This window comes from Hetaerina americana, unplaced genomic scaffold (assembly GCF_022747635.1).
Source record: "Hetaerina americana unplaced genomic scaffold, ioHetAmer1.1.p SCAF_115, whole genome shotgun sequence".
NCBI classification, from domain to species: Eukaryota; Metazoa; Arthropoda; class Insecta; order Odonata; family Calopterygidae; genus Hetaerina; species Hetaerina americana.
In genome coordinates this window covers 38,345-57,315 of record NW_027286237.1, presented here as the reverse complement: position 1 = coordinate 57,315, position 18,971 = coordinate 38,345, and the positions used below count along the sequence as shown (strand labels likewise).

At 35.2% G+C, this 18,971-nt stretch overlaps 1 protein-coding gene across 1 annotated transcript; it reads right to left on the bottom strand.

The window, feature by feature from the left end:
* Positions 1 to 7: 7 nt before the first annotated feature.
* On the bottom strand, positions 8 to 18,667 carry Ube4A (Ubiquitination factor E4A). Its single transcript, XM_071582489.1, has 10 exons — positions 18,521 to 18,667; positions 16,513 to 18,423; positions 14,876 to 15,278; positions 13,560 to 13,705; positions 10,435 to 10,584; positions 9,300 to 9,383; positions 6,601 to 6,760; positions 5,788 to 5,950; positions 5,125 to 5,329; positions 8 to 1,746 (listed from the first exon to the last, which is right to left on the bottom strand). Exons 2-10 carry the CDS (start codon positions 18,420 to 18,422, stop codon positions 1,554 to 1,556), a joined length of 3,414 nt encoding a protein of 1,137 aa, XP_071438590.1. The 5' UTR covers position 18,423; positions 18,521 to 18,667; the 3' UTR covers positions 8 to 1,553.
* Positions 18,668 to 18,971: the final 304 nt, after the last annotated feature.

Genomic DNA, 18,971 nt, shown 5'->3' with positions numbered 1-18,971 from the left:
TTTTTAAGTAAATTATAAAATCAAAATATCATGTTGTGTTCATTATAAAGACTCCATGACCCTGCTATATTAATGTTACAGGTGCCTATTGAGTTTTACAAACTATAACAAATGTTATTTTTCCACAGCAATAAATTTTTTTCATGACTTTCTAAAACTTGCATATGGAAAATATATTACAGAAAATTATTCTTAAGGAAATTAGCAACAAAAAAGGGGGTCTTGTGACCCATATGCCACTTATTTACTTGAAGTTGGCTCAGGTTTTGGTCGTCATCCACTTTTGATCCTATATACTATTTCTTAAACATAGACAACTCTAAACCAAATACAATAAGACGCCTACCAGACACTATATGACCCTAGAACTTTTAACACCAAATTTCCCCACTCACATTTCTACAAAATACACCATGGTGCTACTTGCAACTCAACGAACTACATTCCTCACCGGCCACTGACACAATTCAAAGAGGACTTCAATGACCTTCTGGATGAAGACCAAGATGGGCTGCATGAACTTGGGACAGCATGGCAGTTAGGTAACGAAGGCGTGAAAATTATTGTTTTCCAGAAAACAGAAAGCCAGTTTCTCCACAATTTATGTACACACTGAGATACACTAATCCAAGTCTCTTCAAATCCTCTGACATAAAAGAATTGATTCTAAAAAAGTAACAAAAATAAAAACTCTTTCAACACTTTTAGAGATAGTTTTCCTACTCGGTTGATGGGGTTTCTTTAATTTGTTAAGGATCATTTTTAGAAACCAAAAGTTCAACAACACTTAAAAATCTATTCCCATGTACTTAGAACTCTGTTAAAGTCAGTTAACCATCAACACTTACTTTTATCATTTGGAGGTATAGAGATATATTGTTCTTCTTTCGTGTGGCTAAACAATATCCATATTCAAATAAACATATTTCCCATTAAAACACTGACTAGCTAACAATTTAATATATGCTTCAACAAAATGTACGAATGTTATTAAAAAACAAAAGGATGAATTACTGCCAATTCCAACACAAACCAATAATTGAATCAACACTCTCATCTTAAACAAGCACCATTCTAAGAGACAGACAAAATTCAACACACATCAAGATCGATGCTAGTAAATACCTTGCTCAAAAAGCTATTGTCTTGTCAAGGAAATAAAAAAATTACATGATTGCGGAAATATACTAAACATATAATTTTTTTTAGGGACCTAAGATTATAAACCATAACAAACAGCTCATACTAATAGAGTATGACTGCAAACAGTTTAGTGTAATGACATCACAAATATTTTCCTTATACTAAATGTAAAAAGGGCTTTAAATATCAGCAAATCTTCCAGCCCTCTGAAGACATTGTGAGACCTATGAAATTTTAGCACTTGAACACCTAAAAGAGTAGTGTCCTGATTAAATTAATTAGCACTTTTATAAACAAATTTACAGGTAGAGTAGATGGAAAAAAGTATAATGAAGAACAGGGCACAGTGGGTGCCCTAGAACCATTTGGCCTGAAGCTCATGATTGAAAAGTTTCAACTGTAGATTTTCATTAAGATGTACTCATTTTCCCATCATCATCCTTTGATGAACAGCCAGGTCTTGAATCCTCTTCCATATTCTTCTCACGTTTTCTCTCCTTGATCCATGCCTCTATTCTGCAGCGAAGCTCATCAGCAGGTTTCACCATGTCCAAGGTTAGAGGGGATCTATTGAAGGGGTCAGTCTGATCGCTAAGGAGATGTCTGGGTGTTGAAAATAATGTTTACTTGAGTATACTTGCAAATTTTCACTTTTCTTATAACATGTTCCACCAGTCAACATTAACTTGGATCATAAATTGTGACACTTTTGAATTCACAAGTGAAATTAAATCATATGACATTTCATATCGCTCATTAATAGTTCCAGTGGCATAGGCATTCGGATGAAATTGCCTCTACAACCTCCAGTGTCTGAACCCATGTATATCAGCATTTACTGATGACTTTTATCATTAATTTGGAAGTTAATCCTTTTGCCTAGTCAGAGTGACAAGGATGCATACTTTCGTCTTCATCCTTTGGTTATTAACACCAAAGTCAATGGCCAATGCTTCCATAATGCACAGTGGTATATATATGATTTTCTATGATCCAAACTGACAATTTAGCTGTCATGTTGAACTCATACATTTACTATGGGATTAGGTAGGCACCTAACAAGCTGATTACAGGCAATACAATATTGTACAATTCAGAATAAAATACTTAAGAAAGCCTAAACAAGGGAAGATGACATTTTACATAAAACAGATTTAAACATATTTTTCCCGACACGCCCTTTGAACCTGCATCAGCTGGAGCACCCCATTACTCATTAAATAAGTTAATTGCAATTTTGATTACCATAAAGCTAATGCGTATGCTCACCATTGAACAGACTAAAATTTTTTGGAAACTTCTAAAGCAGGGTATTACGGAAAATCAGAAATTGTATTCTAATAAGTGGACTCCCGAATGTTATCCGTAGAAGTACATACAAAGTTTTATCCTGCAACTGTACAGTAAGAATTGTGAGAGAACAAGCATCTTGAATAAAATAAGCAATAGAATAATTTTTATAGGAGAGGCTAGGATTTATAACTTGCTTCTGCCAATGGCTAATGAGAAAATTAGTTTTGTGGATTGTATTAAAATTAGTTCGATTTGCCCCCCTCCCCCTCAAGATCTTATCACTCTGGCTTTACCACTGGGCTCTTCCCAAGAGGTTAACATTCATTTACTACCATTAAGTCACCATATCATATGTCTAAATCCAATAATATAATCCACAAATTAGATACTTTTCAAACTCAAAAAATGTACTCTACTACTTCACACCATGCCATGCCAAATAACTACCCAGTACATGACATGTTAATTCTGCATACAAATTAAAATAGTAAAATTAAAGTTTCACAAAGAGATAAATGATAACAATAACTATTCATCAACTATAGAAATTATAAACAGCCTATACTCGACTTGATTCTAACACCTGGATTTTTTTTAAAAAAAGCAGGAACATCAGCATTAATCATGTCACAGACATCATTACAACAATTATCTACATTCCATAGGCTACGACGAACTCTCTTTATTCTTTTCATTATGAGCAGCTACTAAACATGATTTTTTGGTAACTCTTGATAGCAAAGTTAACTCTGACTGGCTTGAAATTAGGGGTATCACACTCAAAATGACATGAAATATTGGTAAATTTGTAAGATCAGCCAGTTTTCTTTTGGGAATGAAAATGAATTACCATCAATAGTTTTTACTAAAATTGTCATGAAATTTCATAAGATTTTTAAAAATATTTTAGCTCTGACATACTTTCCTTTCTCACCTAAATTTCAAAGTTTTTAAGAACCAATGCACCCTGACTCTGGTTTAAAAAATTGCTTTCCTTCTGCTCTGATTACCTTTTCAGATGTGCTTCTAAGCTACCGTGACAACTAATGATTATCAATCAATCCTTTTTTTGCAAGCATTTTCCATTTTACTACAAAATAATATTTTATGATTGATGAAATATATGAGCGTAAATTGCCATAAAATTTTATAACTCTTAATGCCTGCCTATTTCATGACCACATTATCTTCGTTTCTTCTCACTGATTCTCATTCAGAATCAATCACAATGATTCTATAATGCACTCAGAAAAAACTTGGCAATGGCATTAATTTGGCTGATTGGTCAAATAAAGCTTGAAGATCATAAGCAAAAAGATACTCGCTGGCCCTGGGGTAGAGTGTTTGGCTACGGACTGGAAGACCCGGGTTCCATTCCCAGGCATGCCTCTTGGGGCACCCCTAGCTTCACCCAAGCTGCGTGATTTTTTGGGTACCAGAGCTTCCTGGGAAACTAAACGCGGTACAAGGAAAGAAACTGACGCCCTAACCTGATGCCTAAGTCAAACATGCCATTTGACTTAGTATTGGGTGAACTTTACCCTTACCTATCAAACCAACCTTCGGGTTGATTACTGTCTGTGAAGTGTCCTCACAAACCAGTTTCATCTGCAGAACAGAATGATTTGATGATTCCTCCTCTATCAATTTTAACTTATTTCTCCAGCCTTTCCCATGTCCCTATTTCCATTTTCTTAACATATACATTGAAAACCATAAGTTATAATGGACAGCTTAACCCCATTGCTAACAATGCTCAACATAACTCACCATGTACTTGAAACATATGGCAAATAAGAATGCACAGGTCGCAAACATCTTATTCCTCCAGTTTACCCCTGGTAAAATAAATTCAGTCCTGCAATTCATTCATTTATTTATTATACTCAATTATCTACCAAAACCACCTCTTGAAATCAATATTACACACAAATACCCCGATTGTGTTCTTTCTTTCTCTCAGTGTCCTCATTACTGCTATGGTTTCACACATTCCTCTACTCTAAACCCGAAGTAATCATTTGTCCCCTTCTCCAACATTGGCCGATGATTCTAAGTACTACCTTTGTTGAATGTGAAACTGAAATTATGGCCCTACTACCCTTGTATACAGATGCAGATTCCCTTTTTCTGAAATGGGTATTGACAATAATCTCACAAACCCTTCTGGTCAACTCCTTCCCTAATATATGCAACCAATGCAACTGCGAAGATGTTTCCCTCAATGTTATTTAAAACCCTTGACTAATTTTGCAAGGATGTCAGCTGTTCTCAGAGCCTTCTTTCTTTTCAACTTTTTATCCTAAAGCATTGCCATTGATGAGGCTTTGTGATAAAAGATTTTAAAAAATGATCAAGTATTAACTCACCTCCTCTCAGTATCTTCAAACATAAATGTTACTGATATATACTGCATCACACCAATGTCTGCATTTAAATGGTATATTCCATATCCAGAAGAAATATTCTCATTCAATTAACCTTTTCATGCCCTCCATTTAGGGAAAGACTTTATGAACTCTGTAAATACCACCCTTTGAAAACTTGAAGAGTGAGATACACATTTAAAATCCTTCACCATAACTCTCATAAGTCTATTAAGTTTCTTAACGAAAACACTAAAAACCACAGAGGGTAATATTTTCATCAGGAAAATAATAGTATTAAGTATGTTACCTCCCATCTTACCTGGCTATGGTGGATCGATCAACAACAGTGCGTGATGATGGTAGAACAACAGGATCAAGCATCAAAGTAGACATAATGGGATCAAGGAAATCATCTGGGGCCTCTGACAAGAGTTCCTCCTGAGAGCGTTGCTGAGAAGCACACTTAGCAACTCTGGCTCCAACATTCTGAAGCTCAACAATTAATCCACCACCTCCAATACGCACTGTGAAGAAATATACATTACTCATCTACCTTTCTCAAAACTTTATACAAAAGCTTCCATGGTACAATTAAGTGATTAAACTAAATAAATCTTACGAACATGCATGTAAGCATACCATAAACTCAGCCCACAAGTAAAGCTTCTCTAAAGAGTAATTATAGATCTAAAAATGATAACATTAAGGCATATATGCATTTTTTTAATAAAATTTTATGATAAAATAAATTTCAATGAAATATAAATGGTACTTTGACCAACAATACAAAGCAAACTCAAGAGAAGCTAAGAAAATGAAGGAATTATTCACTTTCATCTGGAGAGAAATCAGAATGATGCTCAAAACAATGTCATTTCATTTACCAATAAAGCACAGACACTTCCAAAGAAAGAATCCTTCACATTCGAATCTTGGCATACAATGTAGAACAATAATGGATTCATTTTAAAGTAAGACTCACAAAGAACATCTTCTGCCAAGGAAAATAGCTGGGGACTGTAGGAACGCCCATCTTGTGATACTGCCAAACAAAATGCATCACTGGAGCCTAAATGCGTATAGATTTGGCAGATATCTAAAACAATGCTAGCCGGTTTGAATTCATACTCAGCCAAGTCTTTCACCTGGAGATAAATTAAAAGAAAACCATACTTAAAAAATATACTTAAACATTTTTGTTGAATAATATCAGACTCACTACTAAATCTCATAACTCTTTGACATGCTTGCATGTTCACTGCTTATAATTGTTCAAATTTTATCAATGAAAAACACCAAGACTATACAAAATTACTATTGAAAAATGCAATTCTTCTGCATCGGTTAGAAGTACTAATTAAAATAATACCAACTAGTTGTACCAATTAATGATTGCCGCAACGTCAATGGATGTAACTGCAATGTTTTGACTTTAATAACTAATTTTATCTGAACGAATGGTTTGGCCTGTTGAAATTCCTGAAGTGACAGTTTCCTGGGCCAAATATTCTTCATAATCTCATAATTAATGTCCAGTTTATGGAATCTTTGACTAATTGCTTCATACGAATGTTATGTAATTCAAAAGTTAAAAAACAAGACAATAGCATAAACAATTACAGAAAATATAAATCAAAAATCAACTTAAAAGCCAACTTTCTTGCTTACCTAGAAGTTCAGCTCATAGAATTTTATGGGCTTCATTGAAGCACATTATTCATACCATTCAACATAATTAGGGCATGATGAATAAAACCTTGAATGACTTCTTATGTTACAAGCAATTTCAGTTTACCTTAAAATTCTTCTTCTTAGGCCCAACTAAATGATAAAGGAAATAGTTAAGCATAGAAGCTATTCGATCAACCATGGTAGGGTGTGAAAATATAGATGTTATCTCTGATGTTAAAAATTTTAGAGTGTGAATCGTTTCTCTTCCCAAAATATTGTCAAATCTGAAAAGTAATGAACAATGAAATTTCATAAGTAACAATTATATGCTATTTTACAAAAATTCATGTCACAAAAAATCATTTAATACTCAAATTAAAATCATCATTGTCAATAATCTGAAGAAAATAGTCAATTCATATCAATCTGATATGTATATCAATAATGAATAACCATAATGTGCACAGTCAAATGGTACCCATTTTAACAAAATAAACAGGTTTTCAAAGGTGGCCTACGATGCAGGAAGTAAATAACAAGCTTCAATTGTTTCATGAAACATTTCAATGAATTTTCAGAGACTGAGACAAATTTGAAATGCCATTTTTTTTTATATAAATCCAGAGCTCATATTTCAGTCAACATAATTTTGAAAAAGAATAGGATTATTTTGACTAATGGTTTTAACCGGGAAGGTGATACATACATTTTTTGCAATGGAAATGGATTTCACAGCATAGGATATCTACATCTGATAAAACATTTTTTTCCAATGCAAAATACACACAAAATCTTCTAAGAAAAATCCAATTGGTTTGGACAAAATATTTTTCATATGATATTAGCATTTTTATATCCACTGAGAGAAATTTTCAAACTCAATTTTTCAATTTAATGTAGAGTATTTTGTTTTTTCATTCTGAGTTACCACTGATGCATAAAGCTTAACTTTAGGAGTATTATGAAGTTGAAAGGGGTTTTTTATGCGAAAACAATTATTTGATAGAGAAAATTTAAATTATTGAATTGTATCAAATCACATTACAATAATAAGAGCTTGAAACTTAAAGTTTATAATCAACAATGTACCTTTAGATAAGAAAATAATATACAATATTAATATATATATAAAGAAAATCTAGGAAAGTTTAAAAAATCAGCAAACATCAAATATAAAATAATTCCTGCCAGCCTATAAAAAACTGTTCTACTCAACCAAACATAAATGTCCTAATTTAAAACAACTAAAATATGGAAATCATGCCTCACAGCGGGAGAATCACCAAACGTTACCGTAACATTCATACATGATAGTATCTGGAAATCTATGTCCCCATATAACCCGAAAATTTCTCTGAGATTTCTATCAATGATTATAAAATATGCTCAAGAATGTTATATCATTCAAATTTACAAAGCAATGACCATAAGTCATCAAATAATCATTGCACAACAATCAAATTTCCTTTTAATACAATTATGATTCACTATTCAAGTAGCTTAGGTATGTATATTATATTGATACAATTATTATTTCAATTTTTCCTTGTCTAAAATCACACTGAGAAGTTGACCAATAAATGGAAAACAAAATTATTTGTTGCAAGCACATTGGAGGGAAAATGATTTGAAATTATTCTGGATAATTTCCTATTAATACCACGGGCATTTAAAATTATTTATTGATTCCACTTCAATTTCCACTCGCGCATATGACTGCTCCATGTCCCATTCTCGGATCCATGTCTATCATCTTTTCTGAGACATCCACTTTCGAAAATGTGTTATTTTTGTAGTGTTTTCATTTTGAATTAATTACTTTCCAACAGCTAAAGATGGGTCATTTTTAAAACCAATAATATATCTGATTACATTAAAATATCACTGACCAGCAACCTTGAATATATGTCAATTCAGAGCAGCATATTTATTCATATGCATGAAAGACCTAAGAAATATTGAAGATGTTATTAATCACTAATGGTGGCATTTACGTTACCTTTTGACATTTTCAGCATAAAGAAAAAGTATTGGAGTTTTGCTTGACAATTGATTATGATGATTGATCAATGTTTGGAAATAGAATACTACATTACAATTTCAAAATATTGCTTCTAAGGAGAGAAGAATAGATTAGAGGGAAATGAATGTGGGGGCACAAAAAAATAAAAGGAATGGAAACAAACAGAAATGATGGGCCCTAAATGGCAAGGAAACTTAGAAGCCTCTTAAAGAAGATTTTGAAGAAGGCAGGAAACGGGGAGGGAGGAAATACAGAACAGTGATGGACTGCCATAGGCTGTGATATAAGGGAAATGTCAGGTGAGCAAGGGAAAGAGAAGAATTGACATTTTGAAAGGTATGAGGGGATGGAGAAAGTATGTAGAGCTACAGAATAGTTCGATTCCATACAAACAGTAAGGGTCATCATCATCAGTACTTCAACCTTCAGATTGAATTACAGCAGCCCTCTATTTTTCTCTACTGTTAAGTCAAGTGTTGATTCCCTCACAATAGCTTTTCTGTCATACGAAAACAACAATATTTTACACTTAATGGTGTTTAAAACACTATTAAGGGAAACAGTGGGATATAGTCTGAGGCCTTCTCTTAAAACAAATGCTAGATCTAAAATTAATGCAATAATTATCAATTCATAACTTGTGCATTGAAAATTCAATCGCATTATTATTTATTCACATAATGAATTTTCCAATAATCCCTTCAATTTTTAAGGTGCCATAGAGCACCCAACATAAAATGTGCAAATAATCATCATAACATTTTTAGAATAAAAGATTAAGCCAATTTTTCCACACTAACCTGGCAATCATTCCAATGCGCTGAAAGTTTCCCTCATTCTGTTCTCTCTCGGATCTTGGCAAGTCCTGCCACTCCCCAGATTCTCTAAACCACACAAAAATAAATGAATAAATGAAAAATAATTATGCTTTACCTACTAGGCTGCTATGCTATATATAAATATCATTCCATAACATTGAAAGATGAGATGCAGATGAGAATTGGTGCAGGTGTAAATAGCAAAATACTAACGTTTAACATATTGTCTTGTTTATATAATTTTTTTGTGGCCTCATGTTAGTTCGATGAAATAATAATGAGAATTTAAGACTTAAAACTCTTACAGCAACAGTTTTGCAAAGACAAGTCGGCAGTGCCATGATGCATACAAGATTGCCATAAGGAATGATTCATATGAAAGCTTAATACTACCATATTCTATTTACTATCCACATTAAGGTATATGATAACAAGTGACTGAATTGAAATTGTAATAGGTAATAACCTTTACCAGAGCTCCATAGAAACAGAAATTCATTTTCCAATTTGGTAATTACATTTCCAACTTGAAACACTACAATGATGTGCTAAAGCATCTACAATATGCCCTAATACAACTTTTTATTTCATAGAGAACATTTGTATGCAGCCCTAAGGAAATGAAACGATTTGATGATTCATCTTATATTAACCAAGCCAATTTGATAAGTATTCCAAAACCATTAAGAATGCCATTACTTGTTTGAAAAATTTATGAGATTTATGTTGCATAGTCTGTTAAGAATAAGGTGGTTGACACTCAAGAATTTTTATTTACCAAGGCTGATCACTAATATTTATAATTAAATATGGCTAATTGCAATATTGACTACAATTAGGTTATTACTTATGCTAGGATATTTAGCTTCTTCTGAAATTTCAGATGCAAAGCCTATTCTTTTGTTTCACTAATGCAGAAAAGGCAGAAAAGGGAAAATATGTTTAATTATCACAACATAACCCTGCTAACATTGAAATTGATAATAGACTGCCATCAAGACCAACAAAATTAAGTGAAATGGATAAAATGTTATAATGCATGCAGTTCTGACAAATAACAATAATATATGTTATTAATATGATAATATAACCATAATAAAGTAATAAGGATACAAACCTTGCTGACTGCATTTGCCGCAATTGAGCCATATTACTCAAAGCATCATCCAACAAGAACACAGCATCATTCATGAGTAAGTTAACAAAACGCAAAAATAATGGTGGTGAAACAGATTCTTGGTTAGCCTCGACTTCAGCTGCAAGTCGCCTAAAATTAGAGAATTCATAAAAATTGATAACTAGGGAAACAAAGCTATATGACTTGGAACAAACAAAATTTGCCAATGAATAAAGGACTACTTGACAAGAAATTGTAAATGTGTTATTCAAGGTTGTGCAAAGCTTCATTAGAATTGAATTCTTGTAAGTCAAAACATGCGAACAGAGAATCATCACCTGACATTGCAAAATTGGTTGCATGTATGAAAATGTTCTTGAATTCAAGGAAAGATTAGTTTATAAGATATTGGTTTAAAAGATATATGGCCAAGTGATCACATGAACTCTGCCCATGACCGTTAGTATATCACTGCATGGGTACTTCATAGCATGCACCCCAAAGTAATGGTTACCTGACTGATAGAGAAAAATCACTGAATTATATTTCAAAAGTGAATTTTTCTATTCATGTAGCTGATGCAATTGAAGCAAAATGAGATAGTTTGTGCAGTTTTGGATACATAATTTACATACTAATTAGTGAGACATGCTGCGTAGAATGCACTTATCTCTTGTCTTCCATATTTTGCTCCATTAGACTTCTTGCATAACCCAAACTTCTCAAGCAGAAAAAAAGGCAAATATTTATTAGAGCTCTAAGTTACCAACGATAACAACCATCATTAAAATAGCTCCTCCTTGCCATCTAAGTAGCCTTATTCTGCTGTCATTCCAGCACCTTCTTCCTGTTATCTGAGTAGCTAGACACTGTACGAACATTGACTATCAGGAAGGTGTCATTAAAGTAGCTGGCACTGGTTCTTTTATGACGGTATCATTCTAGTCTGGAATCCAGGAAACTTAATTGCAAGTAATGCATTTGGTTTGGTAAGTATGGGTTTTGCGTTATAGAATGAAGCACTTTTGGTGAATTTGTAAAGAAAACTGGATTCCAGACTGGAATGACAAGTTCTCAGCAACCCCTACTTCTTACCGCCGCGGTATCTCATCCGCTAACACATAGCGGGATGACAATTGTCAAGGTGTCATCCCAGTACGTGACCCTGCGATTCAGGAAACTTAACTTTAAATAAGTGGCTGCATAATAAAGACTAGATTCCAGCGTCACACGCTGGAATGACACCATATTTGGTCTCTTAAATTTCTTTAGCTACAAACATTAAGAAGCTCGATAAGTGAAAAAAAGGCAAAAGAAGCCCCATGTTTGGCTAGTTATTTATGTGCACTTCAAAATATTGGCGTTTTTTATTCTATATGCAGCAAATTAGCTGTTTTTAAATGCGACTAACCTAAATTATAAACATTAAGATGTTTGCTACATAAAAAAAAAGGAAAAAAAACAGGGATGTACCCCCTACCCTCTGCCCCAATAATCACTGCAATTAAGATACGGAGCTACAGATCTTATGTAAAGTGAATATTTGTTTAGGAGAAATGGAGGGGGGGGGGAGGGAATAAAAGAAATTTGAAGAGTGAATGGATCCAATGAAGATAATGGCAGATAATCCAAGGCTATGAGAGAGAAAAGGCACATCACTTTATATGCTCCGAAACAAAATGTATGCACTACTGTATGCAACTTGACACATTCACATTAAATACTATGTCAAAAAATAATGTAATTTTCTAAAAAGCACAACCTCCAGCTATGAAATGAGCTTTTCCACATGTTGAACTAATTCCAACAAAACATTAATGATTTACCATAGCTAATACTTTAATGCACTTTTAATTATTCTTTATGTCTCATCATATATACTCAACTCAATAAATTCATTTTAAATTAAAATAACCATTTTGTTATAGCCTACAACAACAAACAAGAAAATTTTGACAAAACACCCAAAATTAGTACTTGCTACCAACACCTAAATAATATAAGTACCCAATTCCATACAGTCATTGGATGCTAAATAAATTCATTTTAAATTAAAATAACCATTTTGTTATAGCCTACAACAACAAACAAGAAAATTTTGACAAAACACCCAAAATTAGCACTTGCTACCAACACCTAAATAATATAAGTACCCAATTCCATATAGTCATTGGATGCTAAATAATATACCTCAATATTCAATTGTTATTTCATAAAGTGGTTAAAGTCCATGCGGTGGCAGTAGTATTGCCAATATGCAGTTTAATTTTACTGATTAAACATGCACAAGACTGGTTATCAGTACCATTAAGCTATTAATACAGCCAATACACTCTAAGTCGTCCAAAAATTGTTAGTACAGAAGACATGAGATATCATGTATGTACTCCAATATTAACAGACTACACACCGAAAACAAAATTTGTCATTCTATGTAGAATGAAAAGTATATTTCAATACTGCCACAAAAGGTTGGTAAAAGGTTCATTTAACAGCAAACTTTAAAATTTACATTTAAAACACTTTTTATATAATTGGCATTCTACCACACATGGTAGGTTTTTAAATGTAAAGAGAATGTGCCCTCCTACATTTATTAGCCCCACTTCAAACAAACAAAACTGAAATTCCAAACTACAATAAACACTAAAACTCCTGTTGTAGTAATACTATACAGAGGCTTTGAACAAAAAACTTGAGTTTAATGGTGGGTGTCCGGTGAGATTACCAGTGTTAAGACCCAACACCCTCCAGCCAGTAAACTAGCACTCTTCCCAGAAGACTACTATGTCACCCAGAAAATATCAAAGATGACAAATACAAACTGTTTTAATGAGGCCATTCATTTGGGGCTGGATTAATCGCTAGGGGGACTCTGCACTAAGCTACAAGCAGCATTTGCCCATGATTTCTACAAAGATTCATGACGGTGCATTTAAATTAAAGGGACACCAATGAAGAATGATTCCTGTAACACAGTTTCCTCCTCATAAATCCAGCCCTGCACCCAGCAGAATAAAGAGACAAACACTTCAAGGTGTTCACTTAATATGCATGCAGCTATCATTTGCTAATGACTGAACAAGCTGTGAATGATGTGATGCAGTAACAACACTTAAACTTACTTGAAAGAATTTTTGTGTTCCTCAATTTGCCATAAATAATCCATAATAAAATACATTGGTCGGCGGTAGTTAAATTTCTGTTCAAAGGTAACACTCTGACCTGTCATTTCAATTCCAACGAACACATGTAAAAGGGATTCCACAACCTGTAATGGAGAACATGAAGCTGAACTAGAGCAGAACTTCAAAATCAAACATTCAAATTAATATAATGAACCAAAATAAACTGGAAAACCTCAATAGTTTTTGGCAGGGGAGGAAATTTAAGACTTAAACATCCAATATATTGTCTTACACATAATGGTTTAATAACTACACAGATATATTAATATACAATTAACATAAACCCACTGAGGAATGGTTCCTCAACTACGTAACACAGCTTCCTCTGGAGGGGTTGAACTAGCCCAGGGAAATCATTACAAAAATAAAGTGAAACAGATTAGAAAAAACCTAAAAATTGGATTATTTTATCATGAATCACCATAGTCACTATATAAGGACCTGCAATGGCCTACAGCAGCCATTTGTCAGAATGCACAATACTGCTAATGGGCCCAAAGCAATGGTCTTAAAGCAATGGTCTTAAAGCAATGGTCTTGGTTAACAATTCAATAAACTTCCCCATGAAAGTAAACATGAAATAAAAGTACGTTTTCAGGAGAAAGCTGTTCAACCTATTATAAAACAATATGTTCTATTCTGTAAATAATTTTCTGGAATTGTCACTACACATCAATTCTGACTTAACCAAATAATATGTAAATATAATGGTACATTGGTATACATAGGTATGTGCATGTATAAATAGTATTTTTTCTAAAATTGTGAATTGTATGTCTGACGTGTCCCATATTTGTGTATATGTGAATATGCACCAAATCTCCGGACAAATAAATGCATTATTATTGTTATCATAATGAAATTCTAATTTATTACACTTAATATTGATTGGTAATGTCTTTGATCAAAGTCCTAATCCTGAAGCATTTTGTTGAATTGATGCAGTGTATGTACTGTATTGCTACAAGAGTCACATTTATAGACTTTTGAAGTGCTCCAAAATGAGAATGCTATCAATGGTAGTCGGTAACATTTAAGGAAATTTTTCCTTAATTGTGGTTCCAGAATGAATATTTACTGCTGTGCCAGGGCATCGCAAACTGAATTTACATTCTTGCAAACATAATATTGTTTAACCTATCCATGGCAATCTTCCTTAACTTAAAACTGAATAGTTACAAAGAAAAAAGGTCACAGGCTTACACAAGAGTACTAATTTGCAGAATCCCTTATTGTGACAGATGTCACCATACCTGAAGGCGGTGAGGATGTTCAAGGAACAGCCTTTCACGATTGAATCCTGGAATACTAGATACTTCATCTGGACTCTCTTCTGCCGCACCTCTGTGACTGGGAGGGAGTAGTGCTTCCAGACTCTCTGCCAAACCAGCTCGCAGATGTGGATTGCGAATACGTTCCGGAGCACCCATGAACACCAAAATCACAGTGAGAAGGGGATCCAGGCCACCTGATCCACCACATTCCTCCAGAGTATGACGAGAGAAACGACGGCAGAATGACAGAAAGCCTGCCACATTTTCAACCACCTGCTCTGGCACACATGACAATAGAGGTGGAATTGCAGCACCATCTTCAGCAGCAGGTGGTCCACTAGGCAGTGGGAAGAACACATCGCGGCATACACCTGGAGCATATCTGTCCAAAATGGAACCAATAAACACCCAGATTAATTAAAAAATATTAAATTGTACGTTATAATAATATCCAATAACATTGAAGGTTATAATAGTTATAAGTTATAATAGGGTAAATTAGTCGCAGCATTCAAAAAGGAAAATTTACAGAACCTTCAAACTCATGCAATGACATATGCATATATGCTTCAAATGAAGGTGATTATGAAACCCATTCTGATACCTATAATCAACATAACCTTGGCATATCAATACATCATCATTATCATTCCACAGGTTTTCATTCTAAATACTTTCAGAGGATCATTAGTTACTAAGGAGGCATATTGTCTCACAAATAATGCTGCCCCAATGGATGAATCTATTAGTTTTAACTCAATCTTTACATAAACTGGCTCTTGAAACTTCACAATATGTTCTCACACCATCCACCTTCAATTTTTTTAGCCTAGGAGAGGTGTCTCCCATCCCATAATTCTGCACATGCACCATAATTAATAATCGCTCATTTTTCACAAAAGGAATTTTCAAGATCCCATTAATGGACCATGTTACAATTAAATGGTACTATACTAACTAGAAGGATTTTAACACTCTCCATTTCTGTAATCATATCGTTCACTTAATCATACCACATGAGGAAAGAAACTTATAAATAAACACATTTGGACTGTTATGAGCACCATTGAAGCGCATGAACACTGGGCAAGGTAATTCATTAAATAATTATCGAAGGGCATATGGAATATGGTTAGTGAGAAAGTATTAAGTATTGGATAATAATCTTTCACCAAAAACCAATAAATGTCACTTGAGATTTAATGAAGTCAAAGCCAAACTTCTCCAGGACTAACTGGAAAAATATGCAAAATATAAAACTTACAATTGCTGAAAGAAAATCTACATTTTTCTAAACAAAACAAACAAACGTTTGCAATTAATGCTAAATACGGTCTGAAAAACCTAGCTCAAGGGAATTAGTTTTGCATTTGACTACATAGAAGAAAATAATCTTAATTAAAATAAAAACTTTAACAAAAAGGCATTCCAGTAATCATTCAAAAGCTTTACCATAAGATTCAAGTAATGATTAGGAGGAAGTAACCACGACATTAAATATACAATTCTGGTAAACTGAAAAACCACATATGCCTCATGCTTGGGATATTTTCTTGATAACTTCTCTAAGTATAGCATTATTGCCTAAGATAGGAATTAGTAAACATAGGAAGTACCCTGTGTCCCGAGTACGTTTCTTGGCTTCCCCATCAATGTCGCACAGAGCAACCTGGACGAGCCACATTGATGTGGCAACATGCATTTGTGCCATCAAGCTCAGAGTCTGTGGCTGAACCATGGCCGTTCTCAAGCACAGCACCTCAGTAGTGCCAATCCGCACCCTCTCCACGATGGCTTCCTCGGCCTCCCCAGGGTTGCTCCCACCGATGCCACCCATTTCACTCTGGGCACGTACCTCATGGTACACTCTCCTCATCCTCCCCAGATCCTGGGATATACGCAGAAGCCGCTCGTGGGCGACACGGAAACCTAAGTCTATGGCTTTGTGTGTCATGAAAAAGCATTCGGTGAGGAATGTATAATTCTCAGCTTGAGGCCTAGCAACACCACTCCTTGATTCGGCACCGCTGCTCCCTTCGGAGAGAGATGGCAGAGGGGGAATCAGGCACGTCTCTTCGCCAGTTATGTTGAGGTGTATGCCACGCTTTTTTCGCTCTTCGTCAACGGCAGAACTGTTTCCCGAGTTGACACTTCTCAGAGTAGCCGCGTAATATGTGGGGTCTATCCGCATTAACCTTGGGTGCGTGTGCTCGTGCACAAAAGGCTGGCAGAGGCGGAGGAGCACGGCACAGAGATTTAAGGCAAAACCATCTGAGGCACAAGAATGTGCGGCAGGACCTGGACCGAGGGCCCCGGGACCGTGCAAGGAGTTCCATATACGCCCTCGGGGTGCATTTGCGTCCAGGCATGACGCCAGCCATGTCAGAGTACGATGGCGAATCTCACCAGGGTGTCTGAGCAGAGATTCAAATATTCTCGCAGCACCTTCGCGTACAGCACCCAATGCAGTCCAGGCTACCTCCTCTTCAGCACGGATAGAACCCTGTCCTAGGGTGGTTCTTTGATCGAAGAACGCATAAGGTACCTCAGGAGATTCAGGGATGGTGGAGGGAGAAAGTATAGCACCTAAAATTGTGTTCGCATAATCACGGCCACGGTTTGGATTCGCTGGAGTTGAACATGCCAGCAGCACGGGGGCGAGACGGTCATTCAATGCAAACACGTGAAGGAGATCATAAACACTACGATCGAGGGCTGACAAACCTCCACGAGAAATTTCATTCTGCGCCAAGTTCAGAACTGGAACGAAAGCAGCTTGTAGTTCGTCAGCTTCTCCTTCTTCCTCCTTCGGGAACACTACAACAATTCCATTAACGAAAGACCTAAGTTCTGGGCTATGTGATTCAGCAAACAAACGAAGTAACTGCGAATCTAGTCGTTGCCCTGGAAAGAGATCAGGTTGACGCAAAGCAGTAGAAGCATTCTGTAAAACTATTGTAACCATTTGAGAAAGTCTTCCAGCTCGGATATTTTGATGTGAATTTTTGGGGACATCACCAAAATCGGTGTCTAATCTTTCGCTTAGCCTACGAAAACATTCAAAAAGATATATTAAAACATCCCGTTGCACTGCATGCTCACCCCCCACCGGAGATGACCGACCGTTAATGGGCAACACATGATTGGCAGGCTCAGTCAACATCAGCCTTTCAAAAAGGGCAGGCTCGAGAGTTTGTATATCTATCAGGTTTTGAGGAGCAAGAGCAGATGCCAGTTCCTCTAATAATACAAGATGACAGGAAGGCAAGCTGCCTTTCATTGGGGGACGTGGCTGCTTGTTGAGGGTCAACTGAAATACATCTTCCACAATTTGGTTTATTTCTAATCTTTCTTTCAATTCTTTTTCAACAGGCTCCACCTCTTCGGTTGGAGATTTCGAATGTTCTCCCTGAATTGTGCTTTTACTAGCTGAGCCACTATCTGTCATTTCGGGCGCGAATACTTCTGGCTGATTCACAGACGCAAACAATGCAGTAAATGGATTGTTTTTTATGTTGTCCGTCATCCTACAATGAAAAGAGATAAAAAAATAAAAATTTTCCCACAACATGTCAAATATATTTTGAAGAGGTGTAAACATTTTACTGAATCATCAATACTTACTTCAGACAAACAGCTGAGCGAAGACCTGGAGAAGGCTGCAACGTAAGAATGCAGAAGTCACTTCGTCGTAATTTATGTATTAATCTTGTTCCATTTTACTTCCAACAACGTAAACACAACACTGCGTAACCAGAAATGACGATACGATAATTTTCCTACCACTACAACACTGCCATCTGTACAAATATTTTGTAACAATAAAAACAAAGGAAACATGGAAATTGCAGGAAGAAAATCGAAATTGTACCGCCAAAATTAAGACGGAGTATCATGAACATAACGAACTATTGGGTAGATTATGTTTGCCTCAAATGCGATTTTCCGTTTGTTTTATCAGATTCTTTGCGTAGATCTATTGATTATGTCGCTATGTTGATATTATTATGAAGAAGAACCGGCTTTGAGGTATTTAAATATAAAGTAAAAATCTAGTTGTTATGGCAGTAGTCTC